Source organism: Dermochelys coriacea, chromosome 25 (genome assembly GCF_009764565.3).
Source record: "Dermochelys coriacea isolate rDerCor1 chromosome 25, rDerCor1.pri.v4, whole genome shotgun sequence".
NCBI lineage: Eukaryota > Metazoa > Chordata > Testudines > Dermochelyidae > Dermochelys > Dermochelys coriacea.
Window position 1 is genome coordinate 329,753 of NC_050092.1, and position 23,198 is coordinate 352,950.

Below are 23,198 nucleotides of genomic sequence, written 5' to 3' on the forward strand. Positions count from 1 at the left end.
TTGCCAGGGACTGAAGTGAGGCTGTAGTTTCCCGGGTTCTCTTTCTTCCTTTTTTTTAAAGGTGGGCACTATATTTGCCTTTTTCGAATCATCTGGGACCTCCCCTGATCACCATGAATTTTCAAAGATAATGGCTCCGCAATCATAACAGCAAGCTCCCTCAGCACCCTTGGATGCATTAGATCTGGATCGATGGACTTGTGCATGTCCAGCTTTTCTAAATAGTTCTTAACCTGTTCTTTCACAACTGAGGTCATTGGAGCGTTTCTTCTCTCGTCCAAACATACAATCCTTTAGCTTGCTTGTTGTACATATATTTCTGTAAATTTAAAAATAGTATTTCAGTATTAGTTTAGACTATTTGAACCCTTGCTACTGGGGGTTTTCCCCCATTTGCCTTCCCTCTTCCTGGGCCGGGGCATGCCTCTGTCCCAGGGGTTTAAACCATGTGGGGTCTGCCAGAAGCCGATGCCAAAGGGCGAACCACACATGGCTTGTCTGAAGTGCCTGAGAGAGTCCCATCAAACGGACAGGTTGAAAATTTGTAGGAGTTTCCACCCCAGAACCAAGAAGGAAAGGGACCACATGCTAAAACTGCTGCTGATGGAAGCAGTTCTGTGGCCACAGTCAGAATCAAGCCCCCCATGGATGCAGCACCGGGCTCCTCTGCATCGCTGTGCAGCATACCGGCTTCCATCTGGGACGCGGCACCAAGGAAGGACTCTGGGGTCAGAGACCCACGGCACTGGCACACCCCAGCACCGAAGACTGCTTCACGCATGGAATCGCAGCACTGCTCTCAATCACCTGTGCCACAAAAGATGCACAGGAAGACAGATGGGGGCGTTCTCCCTCTTGAGCATCAGAGCATGAGCCACCTAAGGGAATGAGACCTGTGCCGGGCCGCTCCTCCCTGCATGCACACCAGCAGGCACCATCAACTCCGGACCCACATCAGGACCTGTCGAGTCTGGCACCACTTGAGGAGGGCCAAGTGGAGGACTTAGACCTTCCCTCCACACCGGAGACCTTTGAGGCAGAAAGGGATCTCATAGGCCTGACTGTTCCGCACTCTCCTGACCAATGTGAGAGGCACCAGTCCCGAAGCACCTCAGAAGCCACTGGTGCAGACCTGGGGAAACCAGTGAAGATGCAGCACCGATCCCCATCTCCCCAGCACCAATCCCCGGCACCGTCAGGCATGGCGCCACCTTGGTCACCATGTTTGGACTTCTCGGACTCCTATGTGTTCCGCCGGCACAGGAGTTGGCGAAACTCTGACTGCGAATATGGCACAGATTTTCCCTCTGGTGCTGTGGCCAGCGCAGTGGCCTTTTTGGACCCCCTGGGCGTACCATCAGTTGCAGGGGTCCATATCCACGTACTTCTTGGTTGCATCTGAGAAGGCTGCGTCCAGGACTAGGGACCCCTCATGGGGGGCATTGGCATCAGGCAGCGTTGCCACAGAGGGCACATTGGCCGGCGCTGAGATGGGGGCAGTAGCAGACAACAGGCTTCTTTGAGGAGCCAGGCGGGCAGGAGGGGCCCTCCCCCACCTGACAGCAGAGTCCACCTGCAACTCTTGAGGCGGGTGGCTCAGAATCTGGGCATCCAGATGGAGGATGGCACTTCCCTGATTAAGACTTATTCAGGATAACACCAGAACTTTGTGGCAAACTCCTACCTCTTAAACTCCTACAGCAAAGGGGGTCAAAAGAAAATATTTCATGCCCTCCAAGGGTTACAAATACCTATTTATTCATCCCCCACTGGACTCAGTGGTGGGGGTGGTGGTTAATGTGAGGGAGAGGCAAGGGCAGCAGGGGCCTACTCCTCAAGCTAAGGACATGAAGACGCTGGATCTCTTTGGGAGGAAGATATACTTCACCAGAGGGCTCCAGCTTTGCATCACAAATCAGCAGGTGATCCTTAGCTGCTACAATTTTAAATCGTGGGACGCGATGTCCAAACTTTCAGACCTTTTCCCGGTGGACTCCAAGTCCGAATTCTCGGCCCTGGTGGATGAGGGCAAGGCTGTGGCTAGTACATCACTGCAGGCCATGCTGGACTCGGCCACTCGCGCCATGTCTTCAGACATCACAATGCGACAACGTTCCTGGCTGCATGCCTCAGGCCTCCCTACGGAGGTCCAACAAACTATACAAGATCTCCCATTTGAAGGTGCCACACTGTTCTCAGAGAAAACAGACTCGAAGCTTCATAGTTTGAAAGACTCCCGAGCCACTTTGATATTGCTGGGGGTGCACACAGCAGCCACCCAGCATAGACACTTCAGGCCTCAGGCTATGCCCCGGCCGTATCAGGGCCAGCCTCGTCAGGACCACAATTGCAGGCAGGTGAGAAATCACAACCGGCGTCACCAGCCCCAATCCCCAAACAAACGGGTCTGGGTAGTCCTGGCAACCACTGGGCCCCAGGCAGGCCTTTTGAAGATGCACCCTGAGGTGACATACCAACCCGAGCACTACATCCTTCTTTACGCTTTTCTGCACCTCTATCCCATTTCTACCGGGCGTGGTCCCAAATCACCTTGGACGGTTGGGTCCTTCACACAGTAGAAATGGGATAATCTCTCCAATTCTCCTTGCACCTTCCCTCTTCAGGAACCCTTCTTATGAGCAACTCCTTGAACAGGAGATATGAACCCTCCTATTAGCAGGACTTGCAAAGGAGGTTCCGCTGGAGCTCAGGGGCAAGGGGTTCTACTCCCAGTATTTCCTAATACTGAAAGCAAAGAGGGGCCTCAGACCCATCTTGGACCTGCGCAACCTCAACAGGTTCATGAAGAAACTAAAGTTTCATATGGTCTCTTTGGCCACCATTATCCCGTCCCTGGATCCAGGAGATTGGTATTCTGCCCGCAACTTGAAGGACACATACTTCCACATTTCCATAATCCCACCTCACAGGCACTTCCTAAGGTTTATAGTGGGGGGGCATGCACTACCAATTCGCAGTACTCCCGTTCGGCCTGTCATCAGCATCTCCAGTGCTCACCAAATGTATGTCAGTCATGGCCACCTTCCTGCAGAAAAGGCAAGTTCAGGTATTTCCATACCTCAACAACTGGTTAATGAAGGGCTGGTTCAGGACACAAGTGGATCAACAGGTCAGCCTGATGAGATCCATTTTTGATACACTGGGCCTCCTCTTAAACACTCAAGTCAATGCTCACCCCTACTGAGAGAATAGAGTTCATAGGGGCAGTGCTAGATTTGAGGTAGGCCAGAGCATTCCTACCTCAGTCCCGCTTTCAGATTATACATGACATCATACAAGACCTCAGACAGTTTCCTACAACCACGGCAAGGAATTGCTTGAAACTCCTTGGGCACATGGCGTCCTGCATGTATGTGATGCAACATGTGAAACTCAGACCTCTCCAGGCCTGGCTATACTCCGTGTATCAATGGAGCAAACGCAGCCTAGACGGTAGTCACACTTCCACCGTGGGTTCTCGAGTCTTTTCAGTGGTGGCTCGACCCCCAAATGGTATGTGCAGGGGTCGCCTTCTCCAAACCGCACCCCTCGTGTCTGGTCACCAACGCGTCGGCAATGAGGTGGGGAGCGGACCTTGGAGAGCACAGAACTCGGGGCTTCTGGTCTTCAGAGAAAAGCTGTTGCTTCACACCAATGTCAGGGAGCTGAGAGCAGTTCATCTGCTGTGTCAGACTTTCCAGCCTCATCTGGAGGGCAGATGCATATCAGTCCTGATGGACAATACAACAGCAATGTTTTAGATCAATAGACGGGGGAGCATGCATCTCTCCCCTATGTCAGGAAGTGCTCAAGCTCTGGGAGTTCTGCATAGGATGCTTCCAAGAGTATTGAATGTGTTATCTGCCTGGGTCTCAGAACAAGCTAGCGGACAATCTCAGCAGGTCTTTTCATAATCACAAGTGGTCCATTCGCCCAGACATAATAAGCAATATCTTCCAACGATGGGGAGTTCCCCATATCGATCTGTTCGCCACAAGGGGCAACAGGAAGTGCCTGCAATTCTGCTCCTTCCTGAACCATAGTCTGGGCTTGTTGGTAGACTCGTTTCTTCTTCCATGGAATCGTAGAATCATAGATTTTAAGGCCAGAAGGGACCATTATGATCATCTAGTCTGACCTCCTGCACAACGCAGGCCACAGAATCTCACCCACCAACTCCTGTAACAAACCCCTAACTTATGTCTGAGCTATTGAAGTCCTTAACTCATGATTTAAAGTCTTCAGGGTGCAGAGAATCCTCCAGCAAGTGACCCGTGTCCCATGCTGCAGAGGAAGGTGAAAAAACCCCATGGCCTCTGCCAATCTGCCCTGGAGGAAAATTCCTTTCTGACTCCAAATATGGTGATCAGCTAAACCCTGAGCATGTGGGCAAGACGCACCAGCCAGACACCCAGGAAAGAATTCTCTGTAGTAACTCAGATCCCACCCCATCTAACATCCCATCACAGGCCATTGGGCATATCTACTGCTAATAGTCAAAGATCAATTAATTGCCAGAATTAGGCTATCCCATCATATCATCTTCTCCATAAACTTATCAAGCTTAGTCTTGAAGCCAGATGTGTCTTTTGCCCCCACTGCTTCCCTTGGAAGGCTGTTCCAGAACTTCACTCCTCTGATGGTTAGAAACCTTTGTCTAATTTCAAGTCTAAACTTCCTGATGGCTAGTTTATATCCATTTGTTCTTGTGTCCACTTTGGTACTGAAGAACCACCTCTTCTACACATTCCCTCCTATCCCGCTCGTTCACAAGGTCCGCCTTAAAATCTGCAGGGACGGAGCCTCGGTGATCCTGGTAGCACCAACCTGGCCACGTCAGCATTGGTACACCATGCTACTGGAGCTATCAGTGGATACTCCAATCGCTCTGCCTTTAGTTCCAGACCTCATCACTCAACATCACAATCAGCTCCAGCATCCCAATATCAAGTCTCTCCACCTCATGCCTTGGAAGCTGCGTGGTTTAATCCACTAGAGCTCACATGCTCAGACCCCGTGAGGGAGGTTCTTCTGGGCAGCAGAAAACCATTGACCAGGACTACCTACTTAGCCAAATGGAAGAGACTCTCGATTTGGTGTTTACAGAGCCATATCCCTCTGACGCAATCTCCCATTCCCTTTATCTATCTGCTAAAGTTGAAACAGCAGGGCTTGTTACGCTCGTCAGTAAAGGTTCACCTGGCTGCCATCTCGGCTTTCCACCCAGGAGAGGCGGGCCACTCCATCTTTGCTAGCCCGATGGTGTTTCCTTAAAGGACTAGACAGGCTATGCCCTCAAATCCAGTGGCCAACTCCAGTTTGGAACCTTAACCTGGTGCTCTCGAGGCTGATGGGACCTCCGTTTGAGCCCTTAGCGACATGCTCACTGCTCTGTCTTATAAAGTGGCTTTCTTAGTCACAATAACTTCAAACAGGAGGGTGTCTGAGCTGAAGGCCCTCCCTAGGGCCTTGGACTAGATGACCACCTGAGGTCTCTTCCAACCCTAATATTCTATGAATCCTGACCACACCTCCTAGGTAAAGCTTGGGAATCACCTAATTGGAACTGACATGAGCAAGCACTTGAAGAAGAAAAAACGGTTACCTACCTTTCATAACTGTTGTTCTTCGAGATGTGTTGCTCATGTCCATTCTAAACCCACCTGCCTTCCCCTCTGTCAGAGTAATCCGGCAAGAAGGAACTGGAGAGGTGGTGAGTCAGCAGGGTCCTATATGCAGTGCCATGAAGTCGCGACTCTGGGGGCTCCACTGCTACGGGAAAAACCTTCTGGTGACTGTGCATGCGGCACGCACACACCTAATTGGAAAGGACCTGAGCAACACGTCGCAAAGAACAACAGTTGGGTAACTTTTTTTTTGTTGCCCTTTTCTGTTATGCCCTTTAGTCTGTCAGGTTGCAGACCTATTGAAATGTGACGTTTTGTTAAATGATTTGCCTTAACTTTTTTTTTTTTTTTAGCTTTGAGTTAAACTATAAAAACAGATTCTTTTAATACTGGATATGACTAGAGAATGGCATTGCAATGTGGACATGAACCCAGAATAGTTGTCCCTTGTGTCTTGAGAAAGTTAAATTGAATCTGACATCACCATGCAAAATTTCTTGGAGCTTAATACTATCTTTTTGGGGAAATGCTGATGTGCATCTTTATTGTTTAAAGTAATATGTTAACCTGAGTGCTGGATCTTAAAACCTCAATATAAAATGCCTTTTTGGAAATCTATTTTGCATTTCCAGTCAAATAAACATTTATTGTTTTCAGAGGCCTTTGTGAGAGATGGTTGTTGTAAACTTGCCCAAGTGAATTTAATAATGAAGGATTAATCAGCTCTATAGTTGATTTGGGGAGCAGGAGGGCTGTAGGTGCTATTGTAAGATAAATAATGTTGTTCTTAGATGGACAGACAATGATTTGCAAGTCTCTGTAATGGATCTTTTCTGTTCTGGTAAATGTATAGTGATACTGAGATCAGGGTGTAGCCATCTTTTGCATACATAAAACAGCACATGATCCTAAATTGTATTATTTTTATCTACTATGAGGAAAAGTTTATTAACCTGCTTCTCCTGCCTATGCAGAATGGTTGTTGGTTTGAGATGTTGATGTCTCATGCACAGACTAAAGGACACTAGAACAGATTCAAAGAATCATAGAAGATTAGGGTTGGAGGTCATCTAGTCCAACCCCCTGCTCAAAGCAGGACCAACCCCAACTAAATCATCCCAGCCAGGGCTTTGTCAAGCCGGGCCTTAAAAACCTCTAAGGATGGAGATTCTACCACCTCCCTAGGGAACCCATTCCAGTGCTTCACCACCCTCCTAGTGAAATAGTGTTTCCTAATATCGAACCTAGACCTCCTCCACTGCAACTTGAGACCATTGCTTCTTGGTTTTGTCATATGCCATCACTGAGAACAGCTGAGCTCCATCCTCTTTAGAACCCCCCTTCAGGTAACTGAAGGCTGCTATCAAATCCCCCCTCACTCCTTCTCTTCTCTTCTCCAGACTAAATAAACCCAGTTCCCTCAGCCTCTCCTCGTAAGTCCATGTGTCCCAGCCCCCTGATCATTTTCGTTGCTCACCGCGGGACTCTCTCCAATTTGTCCACATCCTTTCCGTTTTGGGGGCCCCAAAACTGGACGCAATACTCCAGATGTGGCTTCATTCACATTATTATGGACAGTAAAGCGGCCTCTTGTAACTTTTACTGTTGTTTTGTGATAGGCATTTGATTTTATTTTCTGTTATAATCCCAAATGTTAATATGTCTTATTCCTTTCAAAAACTTTTCAATTGATTAGAAATAGAGCTTTATCTCTACTAAAGAAATACAGCCAGCTCTACAAAGACTTCTGTTCTGACTTTCAGGCTCCCCCAAAAGGTAACTGGAGTCAGTATGAAGAGATTGATATTCCTGTGGCTTTGCTCAGCTACACTGACATGTTAGATATTGGAAAGGTAAGCACTTTATAGAACAATTTCACTTATACCATCTGAAGCATGTCATGGCACAGCAGTGTGTTTTCAGTGCATTTTAGAAGCTTTTTAAGTTGGGCACTCTTCTCAATGAGTGAATGGTTACTGTAAACTAATAAGCTTATTTTTTCTGTCTTGAGTATCCACAAAAATGAAACTCTCTATAGAGAGGCTTATGCTGTGTCTTCAGTGTGAAACCCAACGGGCACTAAATGAGATGGTATGATTTAGAATGCTTTGGTGCTTGACACCAGTATAAGTAAAACCATCACCTTGTTCTGAAATATTTTTACTAAGGTATTGAGTCTATGGGCTCATCTACACGGGAGATTTACTCCACACTAAATCGAGTTACTCTGGTGTGAAAATACCTGCATACACACAATGTAATTCATTAGCCTGCCCCAACTCTGCATTTATTGCAAACGCTGAACTCCTCTTTCAAGGTGTGCTAAGTTCAATATAAGTTGAGTTAGTGTGGTCAGTTCATGTGCACACAGTGCTACTGCACACTACTTTGGCAGTCGTCCAACTGCTGTCTCACACTGTTTTGCAGGCATCCGTTACTGACCTGTGTGTTTACTTGTGTGCCCTCTACTGCTCTGGGGTCAAGTTGACTCTATGTCCCCTCCCCCTAACTAAAATTTGGCACATGCCAGGATTGGTGCATTTGCTCCTTGATTCCTATTGTGAAGGGGCAAGGCCAGATGGCTATAGAAAAGTAGTGGGAGATGGATATATTAGCTCCAGGCTAAACAAATCCCTGGTACCAGGTTAAGTGAAATGGAAGCTGCTCCAGGTCAATAAAGACACCTGGGGCCAATTAAGAACTTTCCAGAAGGCAGGGAGAAGGCTATGTTGATTGGGACAGCTGAAGCCAATCCGGGGCTGGCTGAAACTAATTAAAAGCCTCCCGGTCAGTCAGGTGGGTGTGCATGTCAGGAGCTGTGGGAAGAAGTTGCGCTGTTGGAGAGGCTGAGTAGTACACACAATATCAGGCACAAGGAAGGAGGCCCTGAGGTAAGAGTGAAATGGAGCTTGAGGAAGTGAGGGCTGCGGTGGGGGAAGTAGCCCAGGGAATTGTACATGTCATGTTTCTAAAAGGTCAGCTACCATAGCTGACTACTATTAGGGTCCCTGGGCTGGAGCTCGGAGTAGAGGGTGGGCCCGGGCTCCCTCCCCCCCACCTTTGCCCCCTGATTAATCACTGAGACTGGGAGACAACAGAGACTATGCAACAAAGGATAACTTCTCCTCACCTCCCTCACTGGTTTATGATGAAAATGGCTCAGTAGACTGTGACCCTTGTCTCTAGAGAAAGAAGGGTTATGTGGAGGGTCACAGTGAGCCTCTGAGGCTAGCGAAATCCACCAGGAAACGCGGGACCCATGGAGGCAAGGACAGAGCTTTGTCACACTATATATTGACACTGTAGCAATATCATTCCAGCAGCATCTACAACATGCCTCAAGTAGCTGTGCTGAGACCCTAGATCTCCTGACCATCTGGGGAGAAGTATTGGTTGAACAGTTTCTTGGGGCAGCCACTGGAATAAAGATGTGTTTGTGGACATTGCTGGTCGGAGATCCTCAAGTGGTCACAATTGGATTGCTGACCAGTGCCAGATAAAGAGCCAACAGCTCAAGAGGACTTATGTTAAAACCAGGGATGCTAGGAAACAGACTGGCCATGGAAATATAACCTGTCCATTTTTTGAGGAGCTGCGCAGGATTTTTGAGTAGTTGCACCACTACTGAGCCCAAGGAAGCTGTGGACCCTCCATTTCCCTCTTCCCATGGATAAGCAGCACGAGGCATCAAAGGAGGAGAATGAGGAGGGCAGTGAAGAGCTCTCCATGGAAAGCCAGAATCTCTTTAGAACTCAGAATGCTGAGGGTGAGCATGTAGAAGCCATCCTGATTCTCGGCAGGAAACCCAGCCCGGAGGCAGAACCTCTCGAGGGAATCTTGGCATATATCTGCCTTTACAATTTATTATTGCACTATACTGCTGTGCTAACTTCTGTTTTTCAAGTAGTGTCCCTATGGGTGCTCCCCTCAGCTGAACATGTGCCTCTTGAGCACTTGATTGGAGGCTTTCAGCTAGCAGTGTCCATTTGGCCTACGCATGCATTCTAAGCCTCTTTGTGCCAGACACCGAAGCTTTATATGCATGCAAGGGTGAACCACCTTCAGTTCTTTCTCAACTGCCTTGGCCAGAGATGGAGCCTTAGTGTGTCCATCTTGAGCATGCCTCAGCCTTTCTATTTTTCCTTAACATTATGATATTTAGTTTCAGAGTAGCAGCCGTGTTAGTCTGTATTCGCAAAAAGAAAAGGAGTACTTGTGGCACCTTAGAGACTAACACATTTATTTGAGCATAAGCTTTCATGAGCTACAGCTCACTTCATCGGATGCATTTGGTGTAAAATACAGAGGGGAGATTTATATATACACACACAGAGAACATGAAACAATGGGTTTTATCATACACACTGTAAGGAGAGTGATCGCTTAAGATGAGCCATCACCAGCAGTGGGGGGGGGGGGGGAAAGAGGAAAACCTTCCATGGTGACAAGCAAGGTAGGCTATTTCCAGCAGTTAACAAGAACATCTGAGGAACAGTGGGGGGGAGAAATAACAAGGGAAAATAGTTTTACTTTGTGTAATAACTTCATTACACAAAGTAAAACTATTTTCCCTTGTTATTTCTCCCCCCCACCTCACCCCCCACTGTTCCGTTGAGGCCAAGGACTCCTCCGCTGATACGGGTAGGGCTGTGAAGCCCCAAAGTTGCAAGGAGAAAACATGGCTCTGTTAGGGCCCTGATATCCTCTACCAGCAAAGAGAGCAAGTGTAGGACGTGTCGAGTTTGGCCCAGCCATCGGTACTTATGTGTCTGGCCCAGCTTTCAGTGCCGATGCAGTCTATCCAACTGCTGGTACCAGTGCATTCGGCATCTTCAGCACTGAACAAACAATAATGTGTTCATCGTTGGAACATGCCACCATGTTGGTACCGGATTCCTTCTTGGTACTTCAGGAATTCTGTTACTCTAAGGACCAAGGTATCAAATGAACCAGAGACTCTGCTTTTTATGGTACCGAGCACCTTTCAGTATCAAGACCACAGTCTCCAGGCCACTGTTCTCCATCACCACAGGAGACTCATCCATTTTCAGCAAGTGCCCCCACATGGGATGATGTGGAAGATGAAGAAGACTCTCAATTGGTCCCCTCTATTTCAGTCAGGGAATCACCAACATACCCCTTCAGGAATCCCTTTCTGGCTAGTCAGAAGGAGTATTGTACTCATCACCAAGGGTGATAGAACCAACCCAATATGCCATCTTCCCTTCTATATGGACCACAGTGACCATATTGGGACTGCTGGGTGGCCTATTGACAGCTGTTTGCCAGACCACCAGTACCATCTCATAGGGAAATCAAGGTTTTGCAACTTACCCCTCGCCAACCAACCCCCACATTGGAAACATTTGAGGAACAGGAGGCTAGGGCAGATGAGGAGGCCATCCCTGAAACTGCATCTCCTCTTCATCACTGGATGAGGAAGTCATGCCTCCATCACCTATGGCTGAGGACTTCCCATCCCAACCCCTCCAAATAAAGTAAACAGAGAACTGGAGGTTGTATTTTAGATTGGAGAGGGAAAATGACAGGGAGCTAGCCAGAGACAGTGTTACAGTGGCCAGAGACATGCAGAGGCAACTCCTGGAGACAATACAGAAGGAGAATGCTCTGCTGTGGTGCATGCTACAAGCTAGTTCACAGACAATACAGTGCCCATAGCCAGCCATGTCTGCAGCCCCTGAACAATACAGGGTACTGGGAACACCAGCATATGTTCCCCCACTGTGCCCCCACAGCCATGCTCCCCCCTGCCATTCCCCTCCCAAACTCAGACAAGTGAGGAGAATTGCACCTGCGAGCCCAGCTCTTTTGAGTTGTCTAATGCCCCTGCTAACTTTGAGCCCAGGCACGCAACACCAGAAGAGAGAAGAAGCAGCAGAGGCAAGTTATATACTCACCTGTGAATTGGAGCCCTACTCTTAATCCCCCTATTGCTGTGTGCTGCTCTCCACTGCACAGTGTCACTTTAAAGCTGTGTTTCATTGTTGTTTTAATTAAAGCTTTGTTATTTCTAGTTGTTAGATACTAAATTGTTTAATAATAAAAACCATTAAAATTAATTCATAAAGAATCTGCAGTGCATAATATAGAAAATCTGTAAATTTTGCATAAATCGTAGGTTTTTATGAAAGTGTAAAGGCACACACATGATAAAATGAGGACTGCCACAATGTGCCACTTCTGCTACTCATAAAAGAGACTGCAATGTATGCAATCCATTCTTCTCCCTCCCCCCCCATAACAGCTGAATGTACAGCTGCACATTTTCAGGCCTGAGACTAAAGATAAGAGCAGTAGGCATCCCATCGCCCTGATGTTTCATTTTCTAATGGATGCCTTGCTGTCTGCTCAAACTGTTGAGCATGTCTTTGCACCTAGCATCACACCCCTTGTTAAGGCTTTCTCCCTTATGCTCATAAGTATTGTGCACAATACAGCATGCAGTGAGGCAAGTTGTTTTCTGCAGCTTTCAACCTAGCCCATAAACACTGCCACCTTTCTTTCAGACAGCCAAATGCACATTCCACTGTCTGCAGCTACTGAGGCAATAGTTAAACAGTTTCTTCCTTCTGTCCAAGTGGCTCTGAATGGCTTCTTTATCCAGGGAAGCAGAGGTTAAGCCATGTCTCCCAGGATAACCAGAGCAGTTTCCATAGTGATCCTGGGGTAATAGTCTCCTTTATTCATTAAGGTAAATAGGGAGAGTTCCAAAATAACCTGTGTAATTTGACCCCAAGTCCCAGAATTCCCCTGGCTTCTGCCTGGCTTCCACTATGCATTTGCAACACACAATGAGAAAAAACCGAGAATACACACTGCTCAGCCGTGAAGCAAAGATCATGGGTGTCTTCCCAGAATGCCACAAGGTTAGTACACAACAAGACCCCACCACATGTATTCAATGATGCGAATTGAAAGAGGGCATAGCCATCCCATATGCACACTATTGGTATGGCGTACATAGTGCACGCCAACTACTGTGTGTCAACTTGGTGTGAAATAAACCCCCTGCACAGAGAAGGCCTCTGAGTGCTTTTGTAAAAAAACAACATAACCTCTCTCAGCATACTTTGTGCCATGTGTCTTATCGACTGCATCAAAAAAAACAAAAGTCCTTTTCTAGTTCTTATCAGAGGGGCTTCTCATCCTCTCTACCTTGGGAATGTGCATAGAAGCATTTCTCTGGGTACGAGATTGTTATCATCAAGTTAATGGCATCTACATTGAACTAAGAAGATTCTGCCAATAGTTTGTTTTCTTTAAGGTCAGCAGGTGAACTTCTTTCAGAAATGTAGCCATCCTTAGCTACTCCACTCCTCTTTGGAGAATCTTACTTTTGGGGAGGAGGCGGCTAAGTAAGAAGACATGAAGGCTGGGAATTTTCAAAAGCACTGTGTTCCTCTAACTTTGAGGCAACTGAGTCAATGTGGAGCAGTTTTGAAAATCCCATCATGGTTCTCTTGGAGGACGTGGGTCATGTTGCTAAACCGCCAACTACAAACACTGGAGCTGTTAACATCAGGCTGAAGGCTGAGTGAGGAACTGACAAAACACTTTCACGTAGATAGCAATAGAAATTATCTTACTGGGTTTAAAGAAATAGTTGATTCTGTTGAGGCTGAAACACTAAACAGTTTGTAATTATCATGTTTCCATTACAGAGTTTTGGCAGATCAGTGAAGGTGGCAATGTATGCGCCTAATGAGCCTGTTCTTGACTATAACATGGTGATTATCTTTGTAATGGCTGTGGGCACCGTTGCAATTGGAGGCTATTGGGCAGGAAGCAGGGATGTGAAAAAGTAAGTAGAGCAAATTTAGTGCCATGTTGTGCAGATGTTCTTGAGTTCTGTTATGGTTCAAAGAATGCTTAGCAAATATGATTCAGAGAAGTCCAAAGCAGCACTGCTTCAGCTGTTGGGGTGGCTGTGCCTGTGCATCTGAAATGTGGAAAACATTGAAGTGATAAATGTATGTGTGGGCAAGCCTAGAATCGTAGAATATCAGGGTTGGAAGGGACCTCAGGAGGTCATCTAGTCCAACGCCCTGCTCAAAGCAGGACCAAAACCAACTAAACAATGATCTTTGGAGTTATTTCAATGTAATTTGAATTTACGGTACTTTGGTGCCTCAATTTACAAAGAAAAAACTTGGAGCATGTTTTTAAAATGTTAAAAAGAAGAATTCAGCAGAAATGTTTAGTCTTCCTATCTGGGCCTCTATAAGGGCTCCTTTAGGCTTTTATTGGTGTTTTTCAGTTCATAGAAAATATTCTAGATAACTTTTTTTCTTACTAGTATAATTTCTTTTAGAGAGGGATTTATTTATCCACCCAATGATAATTTTAGTGCAAGAAATACAACAAATATTTTTAATCATGTGTTGACTAAAGTGTGAATGTTTTTGCAGCCTGTGTTGAGGATCTTTTCATATTTTAAAATATTTCATATTTTAAACACTATGTTCATTGAGACCCGTTGCTGAAATTTTATATATTCCCTTTCCTAAGAAGGAAAAAGTGATGCTCCGTTGACTCCATGCAGGCCCAGGTGTCATCTCATTCTCATCCTCTTCCTCCCATTGCCTCCCCTTTCTGTGCTGTGCACCATGAAGGATTAGAGCCCTTGTCTGTTCACTGCAGGATCTGATTATCGACATGCTGCTCTCTTTCAGGCGATACATGAAGCACAAACGAGATGATGGAGCAGAAAAACATGACGATGAAACAGTTGATGTCACTCCCATCATGATCTGTGTATTTGTGGTGATGTGCTGCTCTATGCTGGTCCTTCTTTATTTCTTCTATGACCACTTAGGTGCTTTTTTATTATATTTCTATAAAATTGTCTTATTTTATACCTAGTTTGAAAAGTGATTGTAAAAACGGCTATCATTTCATAAACAGGTTAGATTCTTTTGTTTGTTTAGAGTCTCATCTACTTATTCCAGTGACAGACATGCTTTTTACTACTTCTGGTAGCTCTGAAGACTTGCACATCTCTTTGAGAGTAAACTGGATTCCCATGTAGCTTGTGCATCAACAGGACTGTTAGTGAGGTTCCCATTGCAGGGCCAAATTCAGTTTTCAGTTACCCTTCTGTAGCTCCATTGAAGTGAATGGGATTGCACAGATGTAGCTGGTGTCTGAATTTGGGTAGCAAAATCTTTGGTTTCAGAGTAACAGCCATGTTCGTCTGTATTTGCAAAAAGAAAAGGAGTACTTGTGGCACCGTAGAGACTAACAAATTTACTTGAGCATAAGCTTTCGTGAGCTACATCCGATGAAGTGAGCTGGAGCTCACGAAAGCTTATGCTCAAGTAAATTTGTTAGTCTCTACGGTGCCACAAGTACTCCTTTTCTTTTTGCAAAATCTTTGGTGGTGATGCCCAAGCTAGAAATTTACATTACTCTCAAATCCCAGGTTGTTGTGGGGTTTTTTTTTCTTACAAACACACCTTTTTTTTACTTCTAACATGAGAAAATTTTATCTCATCTTATTGATGTGTAATAGACATGAAACCTTGATGTGCCATTTCTAGTCACTTCTCAGAGTAGAAATGCATGTCAGAGCTCAGTCTCTGAATTAAAATATTTCATGGCTACTGTAGTCTTTCTCAGCAGTGTTTGCTATTCCATCCCTGTGGTCTTCAGCTTTGAATCCATGCCATCCAATGGTCAGAAAAGATTTGAGCTACAGTGTTTCTAAGCTTAAAAGCAGACTATATATTAGTTAACCTTTCAGGAACATGCACTGATTTAGATGTGTTTAAATAATTTTATCTCACCAGCAAAAACCAGAGGGGATTTTTTTTCTCCTCTAAAGGAACATCATGAAGAAGTTAAGCCCAAAATGTAGAACAAAGACGTTTGCAACAGCAGGGTTTTTTAATATAATCTTGTATCTCATTTTTCTTTACTCTTGGGGGAATTCTGCACCACTGCATGCATGCAGAATTCAATGTCCTCTGCAGATTTCTTTTCTTCCCCACAACTGACTTTCTGACTGGGAAGCAAGGAAAACTGCAAGAGCGGTCATGTGCCCCTCCCTGGCAGTGTGGATGCGTTGTTTCGGGCTCCCGGAGTAGCCGGCAGAGAGGTAAATCACCCAGGGTGGGGGTCTGGGGCCACCCCAGCCGGTGGCTCCTATCCTGCACTGAAAACTGCTAGTCCCAGGTGGGCTGGGAGCAAGGGAGGATGGAATTTCCTCTTCTCCTGAAGGAAAGACGAGGGCTATGGCTAGATCCGACCCACCTCCAGAAACCTCCCCCAGCTACAGGAAGCTCCACGCACGCACCCTCTTCCTGTTCCCCATCGCTCCACAGTTGTGGGGAGAGGGGTCACTGTATGGAGAGCTGCTCCCCCAACTGTCCAATGCCTCTGCATCCGGACTCCCCCACACCCAGACCCCCTCACCAAGCCTCATCCCCACACCCAGAGCCCCAACCGCACCTGAACCCTCACCCCACCAAGCCTCACCCCCTGAATGTGGAGCCCTCCTGCACCCAGACACCCCTTGCCAAGCCCCAGTCCCTTGCCAAGCCCCAGCCCCTGCAATCAAACCCCAATCCCACCGAGCTTCACCCCCTGCATTTGGAGACCCCCTGCACCCAAACTCCGGGCCGAGCCCCACCCCTGCACCCACACAACCCCCTGCTGAGCCCCCCACCCTGACGAGCCACCCCCTCCGTACCTGGATCACCTCAATGAGCCCCCCGCACCCAGCCCCCCACCCCACTGAGCCCCAATCAGTTGCACCCAAGCCCCACTCCCCCAGCACATGGAACCCCACTGTTGAGCCTTCCACACCCAGACCTCCCACCCTGCTGAGCCCCATCCCCTCATACCAGACCCCCCCCCCACTGAGCCCCGACTATCTTCACCTGGACCCCCTACAGAGTCCTATTGCTTCTGCATCTGGAACCTTGCAATGAGCCCCTGTGCATCCAGATCTACATCCAGACCCCCTACTGAGATGCCCGCATCCAGATTGCCCCACACAGAACCCTCTCAACACACACCTGGATCCCCTGCACTAAGTCCCTCCACACTTGGATCCTGCTGGGCTGAGCCACCCTGCCAGCACATGACACAGAGGGGCAGGACCCCAGGATGTTTCTGGGATAGGCCCGGCCCTTGCACTGTGTCAGGGTCAGATGCAGCCTTACCGCCAAGTTCCTGCCCTGTGGGGGAAGGAAGGAGGGCTTCAGGGTGATCTCCCACCTCTCTGCAGCCAGTGGCCTATGCTCCCCATTACCATGCTGGAGATCCACATTTATTTATTTAACAAATAAAAATGTGCATAATTTTAAAATATTGTGCACAGAATTTTTAATTTTTTTGGTACACAATTTTTAATATTTTAGTGTAGAATTCCCTTGGGAGTACTTCTAGCACCTCAGTGAGAGGTGGCTGGCTCTTCCCTAAGATCATATCTGAAGGACTAGAACTTCCTTCTTTCATAATAATCATAGAAACTGAGATGGAGAAAGAACCACTGCTTACACATTCTCCTTGTCAATGCAAGCTTTCCAAGGGTCATTATGTGCCTAAGTCTGATCTACTAGTATTCTAGAGATTAAATTTAAGAAGCCATATTACTCGTCCTCAATTAAAGACTTGACTTGAAGCTCTATTTATTTAGCTTATCAAAGAGAGGCTTAAGAGCTGATTTGATCACAGTCTATAAATACCTACCTGGGGACAAGATTTCTGATAGTAGAGAGCTCTTTAACGTAGCAGACAAAAGCAGAACGAGATCCAGTGTCTGGAAGCTGACAGGTTTCTGATGCATCCGATGAAGTGAGCTGTAGCTCACGAAAGCTTATGCTCAAATAAATTTGTTAGTCTCTAAGGTGCCACAAGTACTCCTTTTCTTTTTGTCTGGAAGCTGAAGCTAAATAGATTTAGGAAAGAAATAAGGCGTTATTTTTAAACATGGTAATCGGGACAATTTAGATAGGGATGTGGTGGATTCCCCACTGCTTGAAGTTTTTAATCAAGCTTCCAAAATATCTGCTTTAGCTTGACCACAAGTTCTAGGCTTGATGCAGGTATTGCAGGTGTTATGGAAGCATTCAAACTAGATGATCATAATGGTCCTTTTTGGCCTTAAAATCTATGAATCCCCACTTAGATGTGGAACTCCTTGCTCTTGGTCTTGTCTGGAGAAGTCTGTGTAATTGCAATGTATAAACTGATTTCTTAGTCATTTTAATGTTGTTAAAACATGGAAAGCAGCATCGGATTGTGTACACTTTTATCATGTAATTTAGTAGGTTACTGTTAAATTATATGATCGCTTCAGAAAGGGACCTGGAAATGTAGTTTGAAAGTTTAATTCATTGAAATGAGCTCCAGCTAATAACCATGAAAGACTTTGTAGAGCAACATGTTTTTATGCCCCATCTTTATGTAAGGAATTGAAGAAGAAAATCCTGTTATATCAACATATTAATAATACTGATTAACAAAATCCACATAGTGACCAGTTGAATATGTGACCAGTAAAGTGGTAAATAGCTGTCCATTTTTTGGTGTAATTTAATGACAAACTGCTAAATATTTGCAAGATACAGTTTATCTATTAATAACTGCATGCAACAAAGTCTATTGCATAAGAGCAAATGGGCAACTAATAGAGGATGAGCTAGATAGAATTCAACAATATTTAAGTAGTAAGAGACCTCGGGTGCAAACAGTAATACTTCAGAATCCCCTCGGGAGTTTAATCTTCTATCTATAAAACTGTAAACAACCTCTTCCCTGCCTTGCCACAGGCTGTTGTCTTGCATGAGTAAGTAACTTTTCATTTACCTGAATAATCCCACGAGATATCAATGTTGGCTTTTAATACACTTTTTAATATGGTTTTCTTTTCTCCAGTTTGGGGATATGGAGAGCCACATGGTTGAGATGTTTCAGAGTAGCAGCCGTGTTAATCTGTATTCGCAAAAAGAAAAGGAGTACTTGTGGCACCCTAGAGACTAACAAATTAATTTGAGGATAAGCTTTTGTGAGCTACAGCTCACTTCATGGTTGAGATGTGAGGGACAGTGTCTGGTATCCTACCATCACTTATTAATTTTACTCTTTCAGTCTATGTTATTATAGGGATTTTCTGCCTGGCTGCCGCCATTGGTCTCTACAGTTGTCTGTCTCCCTTTGTAAGAAGATTCCCATTGGGGAAGTGCAGGTATTTGACCATTTGCATACTTTTTAAAGTCAAAAATGTGTTTCATGTAGTCTTAGAGTATTGGATGCTTCCCTTGGGTGTTAGGTCGGAGTTAGACTTCGATTGTTGCTGCATAATTAAAAATGTTAAACTGAAAAAGGGTAATTGTGCCAAAAATCAGGAGCAGGTGTGAGGTGGTTGTTTTCCAGTATGCCTATATGGTGTTCAAAGCTTTACCTAAAGTGCCCTTGATATTCCCTTTGTCTGTTAATGTTTACATGGTATGTTTTCCACTTTCAGAATCCCTGACAACAACTTGCCATATTTTCACAAGCGTCCGCAGGTCCGGATGTTGCTTCTGGCTGTGTTTTGTATCTCTATTAGTGTGGTCTGGGGAGTCTTCAGAAATGAAGATCAGTAAGTCCAGGCTTTGCTTTCCACACTGAGTCACTGTAATACTGAATACTTTGTGTTGTCCAGGAGAACAAGTTAACAGACCCCCTCAAAAGCCTGTGTTGTACTGCTCCAGAGTAAGAAGGGAAGAGGGGCTGCAGAATTTAGGCAGCTAGAAATTGTCAACCACATCTTCCAGGAACCGAGTACTTCATCTCTGCACTGTACTCTGAGCCCACTGACCCATGGTTCATAAAGCTGTACCTGCTACCAAGCCCAGGTTTTCATAGGCACAGTACATTGTGCTGCCACTGGGATCCTGGGTGGTCTTGCACTTTGCAGGGCCTCAGCCTTCCAGAATGGGAATGGAAATTAGGCCATGAGTTCCGCTGCTGGGTGGAATCCTCCCCGTCCAGTCTCAGTGCTGGACAGGGATATAGGACTGGCCCATGATTTGGGTATGTGGCACCAGGTGTTTGTTCGGAATGGTTCATCTGGACTGTTGTTAAAACCATTACTCATTTGGTATAGATCACTTAACTACTAATTCTCCTTTGTGTTCTTGTCCGTATGCACATTCCACTAACCGTGCACATGTGCCTCATGCACTCAAGTTCAGAGTCTTTTGGCCAGCAGAATCTGTATGTTAGAACTCTGCAGTGGGATTAGGATCCCACGGGTCCCACAGGACCTGCTGCCATCCTGCTGCCATAATAGTGGGAGCAAGTAAAATGTACTTTTTTTGCGGGTGGATTTGGATGGGCAAAAAAACCCAAATTGCTGTAATTTGTGGGAAAATACCAAATCTCTTGTCAGTTTATGGTAAAAATTGTCTGAATTCCATTTATTTATTTATTTTATTTATATATATATATATATAAACTGACAGTTGAGGTTTGGTTTGGTTTTTAAGCAGCATGGGGGAATCTCTCTCTCTCGCTGGATTTGCGGGATCTAAGGTTTTGTGGAAACAGCATAAAAATGCAAGAAACAATGCAGGAATGGGTGGGAATGGTTACTGCAGGGTGGGATAGGAACGGGATTAAAAAAATAAATTGTTAGTTAGTTTGTATAGGTAGTGAGGGGGATGTACTAGCCAAGATGGGCAGGGATGGTGTTCCTAGCCTCTGTTTGCCAGAAGCTGGGAATGGGCGACAGGATGGATCACTTGATTATTACCTGTTCTGTTCATTCCCTCTGCAGCACTTGGCATTGGCCACTGTCGGAAGACAGGATCCTGGGCTAGATGGACCTTTGGTCTGACCCAGTATGGCCGTTCTTATGTTCTAATAGTGTGCAGTAACATTTTTGTATTTTTATGTCTGATTTTGTAAGCAAGTAGCTTTTAAGTGAGGTGAAACTTGGGGTACAGAAGACAAATCAGACTCCTGAAAGGGGTACAGTAGTAAGGAAAGATTGAGAGCCACTGAGTTAAAGCACTGCAAACCTCTATGGGTATCTCTACACAGCAACTAGACATCTATAGATGGCCTGTGCCAACCAACTAGGGTTCGTCAGGCTCGGGCTGCGGGTCTGTTTCATTGCTATATAGACTTCTGGGCTTGGGTTGGTTTTTTGGTTGTGTTTTTTCCCAAAGTAAAATTGTTCTTGGCTACCCAGAAAATTGGAACATTAATTGAACAGATATGATGAGATAAAATGAAAATATTTGGTCCTTTGTAAGAATATACGCTTTTATAGCATGCAGAGGAGCTAAGATAAGGCCCAGTGTAACTTACCTAAGTAGAGATTGTGGTAGATAACAGTTCCTGTTCTTTTTAATAGTGGCAAACTTTTGAGCAGTTCATTTTAAATTATCCCGGTTAGTAAATACAGCTGAACCTCAAAAATTGTTACTTAGCTAATTGACAGACCACATTAAGTCCCTCCACAAACACCCTGTGATCTCTCCCTACTTCTCAGAAAATAGCAGATTGTTGTAATGAGGTCTCATGTTACTAAGAATTCAGTACTGAAGCACATTTATTGGTATTACTGCAAATAAATAAAGCTAACTTGTATCTGCCAAAATAAATGAACAATGTCCCTTTGTTACTTCCTTGCTAATCCATAATAGGTCTGCAGGTAAATTTGTAAAATTGAAATTGGATTAAATACTTGCAGAAATATGAAAGTTTTTTCCTAGATTATATCAATACAAGTACATGAAATACCCCAACTTGACATCAGAAATTCATTTTAAATATATAATATGATGTAATAGCTTACTATATAAATTATAATTTCAGTAGCACTAGAAACAGTAATATCTTTCACAAACACACTAACTTCAGTTATTGAAAAGTTCTCAGTGATTAAAAATGGTGTACTGGCAATGAATGTTTAATAGTCTTTCTCAGTCTGTTTTGATGTCCAGGTTCTAGACCGTTGACAGAAAGTGGGGAGGGGTATGTGGGTACAAGACAACTACAGAAGCTAACTGGTTTTCATAGACTTAATTGGCATGCACAAAATGCACCGTGTCTACTACAATTTTTTTTATTGTCATAACAGATAAGGCACTAGGTACTAAATTTTACATCTGTCTCAGTTTTTTAGCCTATTATAAAAGTTAATTCAAAAGAGAGAAAAAGACAACACTAATAATGTGTCTATGTAGCGTGTGTTCTTTGCCCAAGCTGGTGGTAAGCGACTATTCCTAATGTGGTTGAGAGAGCCTGATTTGGATTGGCTCTTTTTGTGCCTCCTGCAGGAAAGTAACATTCTTGTCTCTCTAGGTGGGCATGGATTCTGCAAGATGCTCTGGGAATCGCCTTCTGCCTTTACATGTTGAAAACAATCCGCCTACCTACATTCAAGGTACGGAAACAGTACAAGTGCCAAAATAAAGAACCTGCTCAGCCATGGTGTATAAAAGGGCAGTTTTTGATTACACACATTGATTTGGAAACACATTTCTGGTTTTAACTGATGCTGTGCGTGGATTGGGGCAAACGTGGACAAAGAAGTTTAAGAAATCGAATGGCTTGCACAAGGTTGGTAACCTCTCATTCAGTAGAGAGCTGGCTACTAACAGAAAATAGCCCCTATCTGAAAGTACCAACTACTATCATATAAATGTGAGGTAAGACTTTGGGAAAGGGGTGTCCATGCAGGAATAGGACAAAGGGATAAAAACGAACTGTGCTTGTGCCCTCTCCACCATTGATGCAGTGCTCCGCTTTAGGCTCTCCTATAGCTTTCAGATTCATGGAGACAAAAAGTCACTTGAAGGGCCAGAGTACTCATATTGGATCTTGGACTGGCCAAGTGCTGAAGTGGAGTCAGATTTGTACCTGTTGAGATTGCTGGATTATCGTCTAGACAGACATCTACAAATGTCTTGAATCTTGATATCTGATCAGAATGGCCCTTTCCAGAGCCCCCAGCATAATTTAGGCCTCACTTTTACACTTAAAAGAGCTTCTGAAGGAGAAAAGAAAAGCAAACCCATCGTTTCACAGTGCAGTCCTTCATGAATGAATAGGGTCCACCTATTCTTTTTGTTTTTGTAAAATTCATCATTCGAACTTTCATTTGTCTATGAAGAGTTTGTTCTGATGGTGCAGATTCCCTCTGTGATATATCCCTGTTCTATTGCACCTTTTTGTATCCTGGCAACATTCTCATTCTTTGGACTACATAAACAAACATGCAGTGCGGGGGTGGAATGTGCTTTGGTATTTATGGGTCCCACGCCTCTGAATTGGGTACTATCCCAGATCTTGACTTTCCTCTTCCTTTCAACTGAATGCTTGTGTCCTCCAGCTGATCATTCTGAGTCAGACTGACCCCTCCATCTCTTATTGTAAGCAACTGCCATAGCAGATTTTCTTACTGGGCCAGGAAGGTGGGCAACTTGACTTTGTGCAAAACTACTGTCAGAGGCCCAGCATGGATTGGCCAGAATAGTGTTATAGCTACTACTGTCTAATGGAATCTGTCCTTCAGAGCTTTCCCACAATTCCGAACAAAACAGAATTGCA

General features: G+C 45.1%; 1 protein-coding gene across 7 annotated transcripts in view; it reads left to right on the top strand.

Annotated features, from left to right (window-relative positions):
* Positions 1–23,198, top strand: part of SPPL2B (signal peptide peptidase like 2B) — an 88,638-nt gene that overhangs the window by 38,158 nt on the left and 27,282 nt on the right. For all 7 annotated transcript variants that reach the window (XR_005290201.2, XR_005290200.2, XR_005290199.2 and 4 more), the window contains exons 4-9: positions 7,391–7,480; positions 13,310–13,449; positions 14,321–14,463; positions 18,744–18,840; positions 19,120–19,236; positions 21,951–22,032. Coding sequence is in view for 2 of the 7 variants with exons in the window: in XM_038383608.2 (XP_038239536.1) it covers positions 7,391–7,480; positions 13,310–13,449; positions 14,321–14,463; positions 18,744–18,840; positions 19,120–19,236; positions 21,951–22,032 (669 nt within the window). In the remaining 5 variants the exon portion in view is untranslated. The remainder of the gene's footprint in view (positions 1–7,390; positions 7,481–13,309; positions 13,450–14,320; positions 14,464–18,743; positions 18,841–19,119; positions 19,237–21,950; positions 22,033–23,198) is intronic.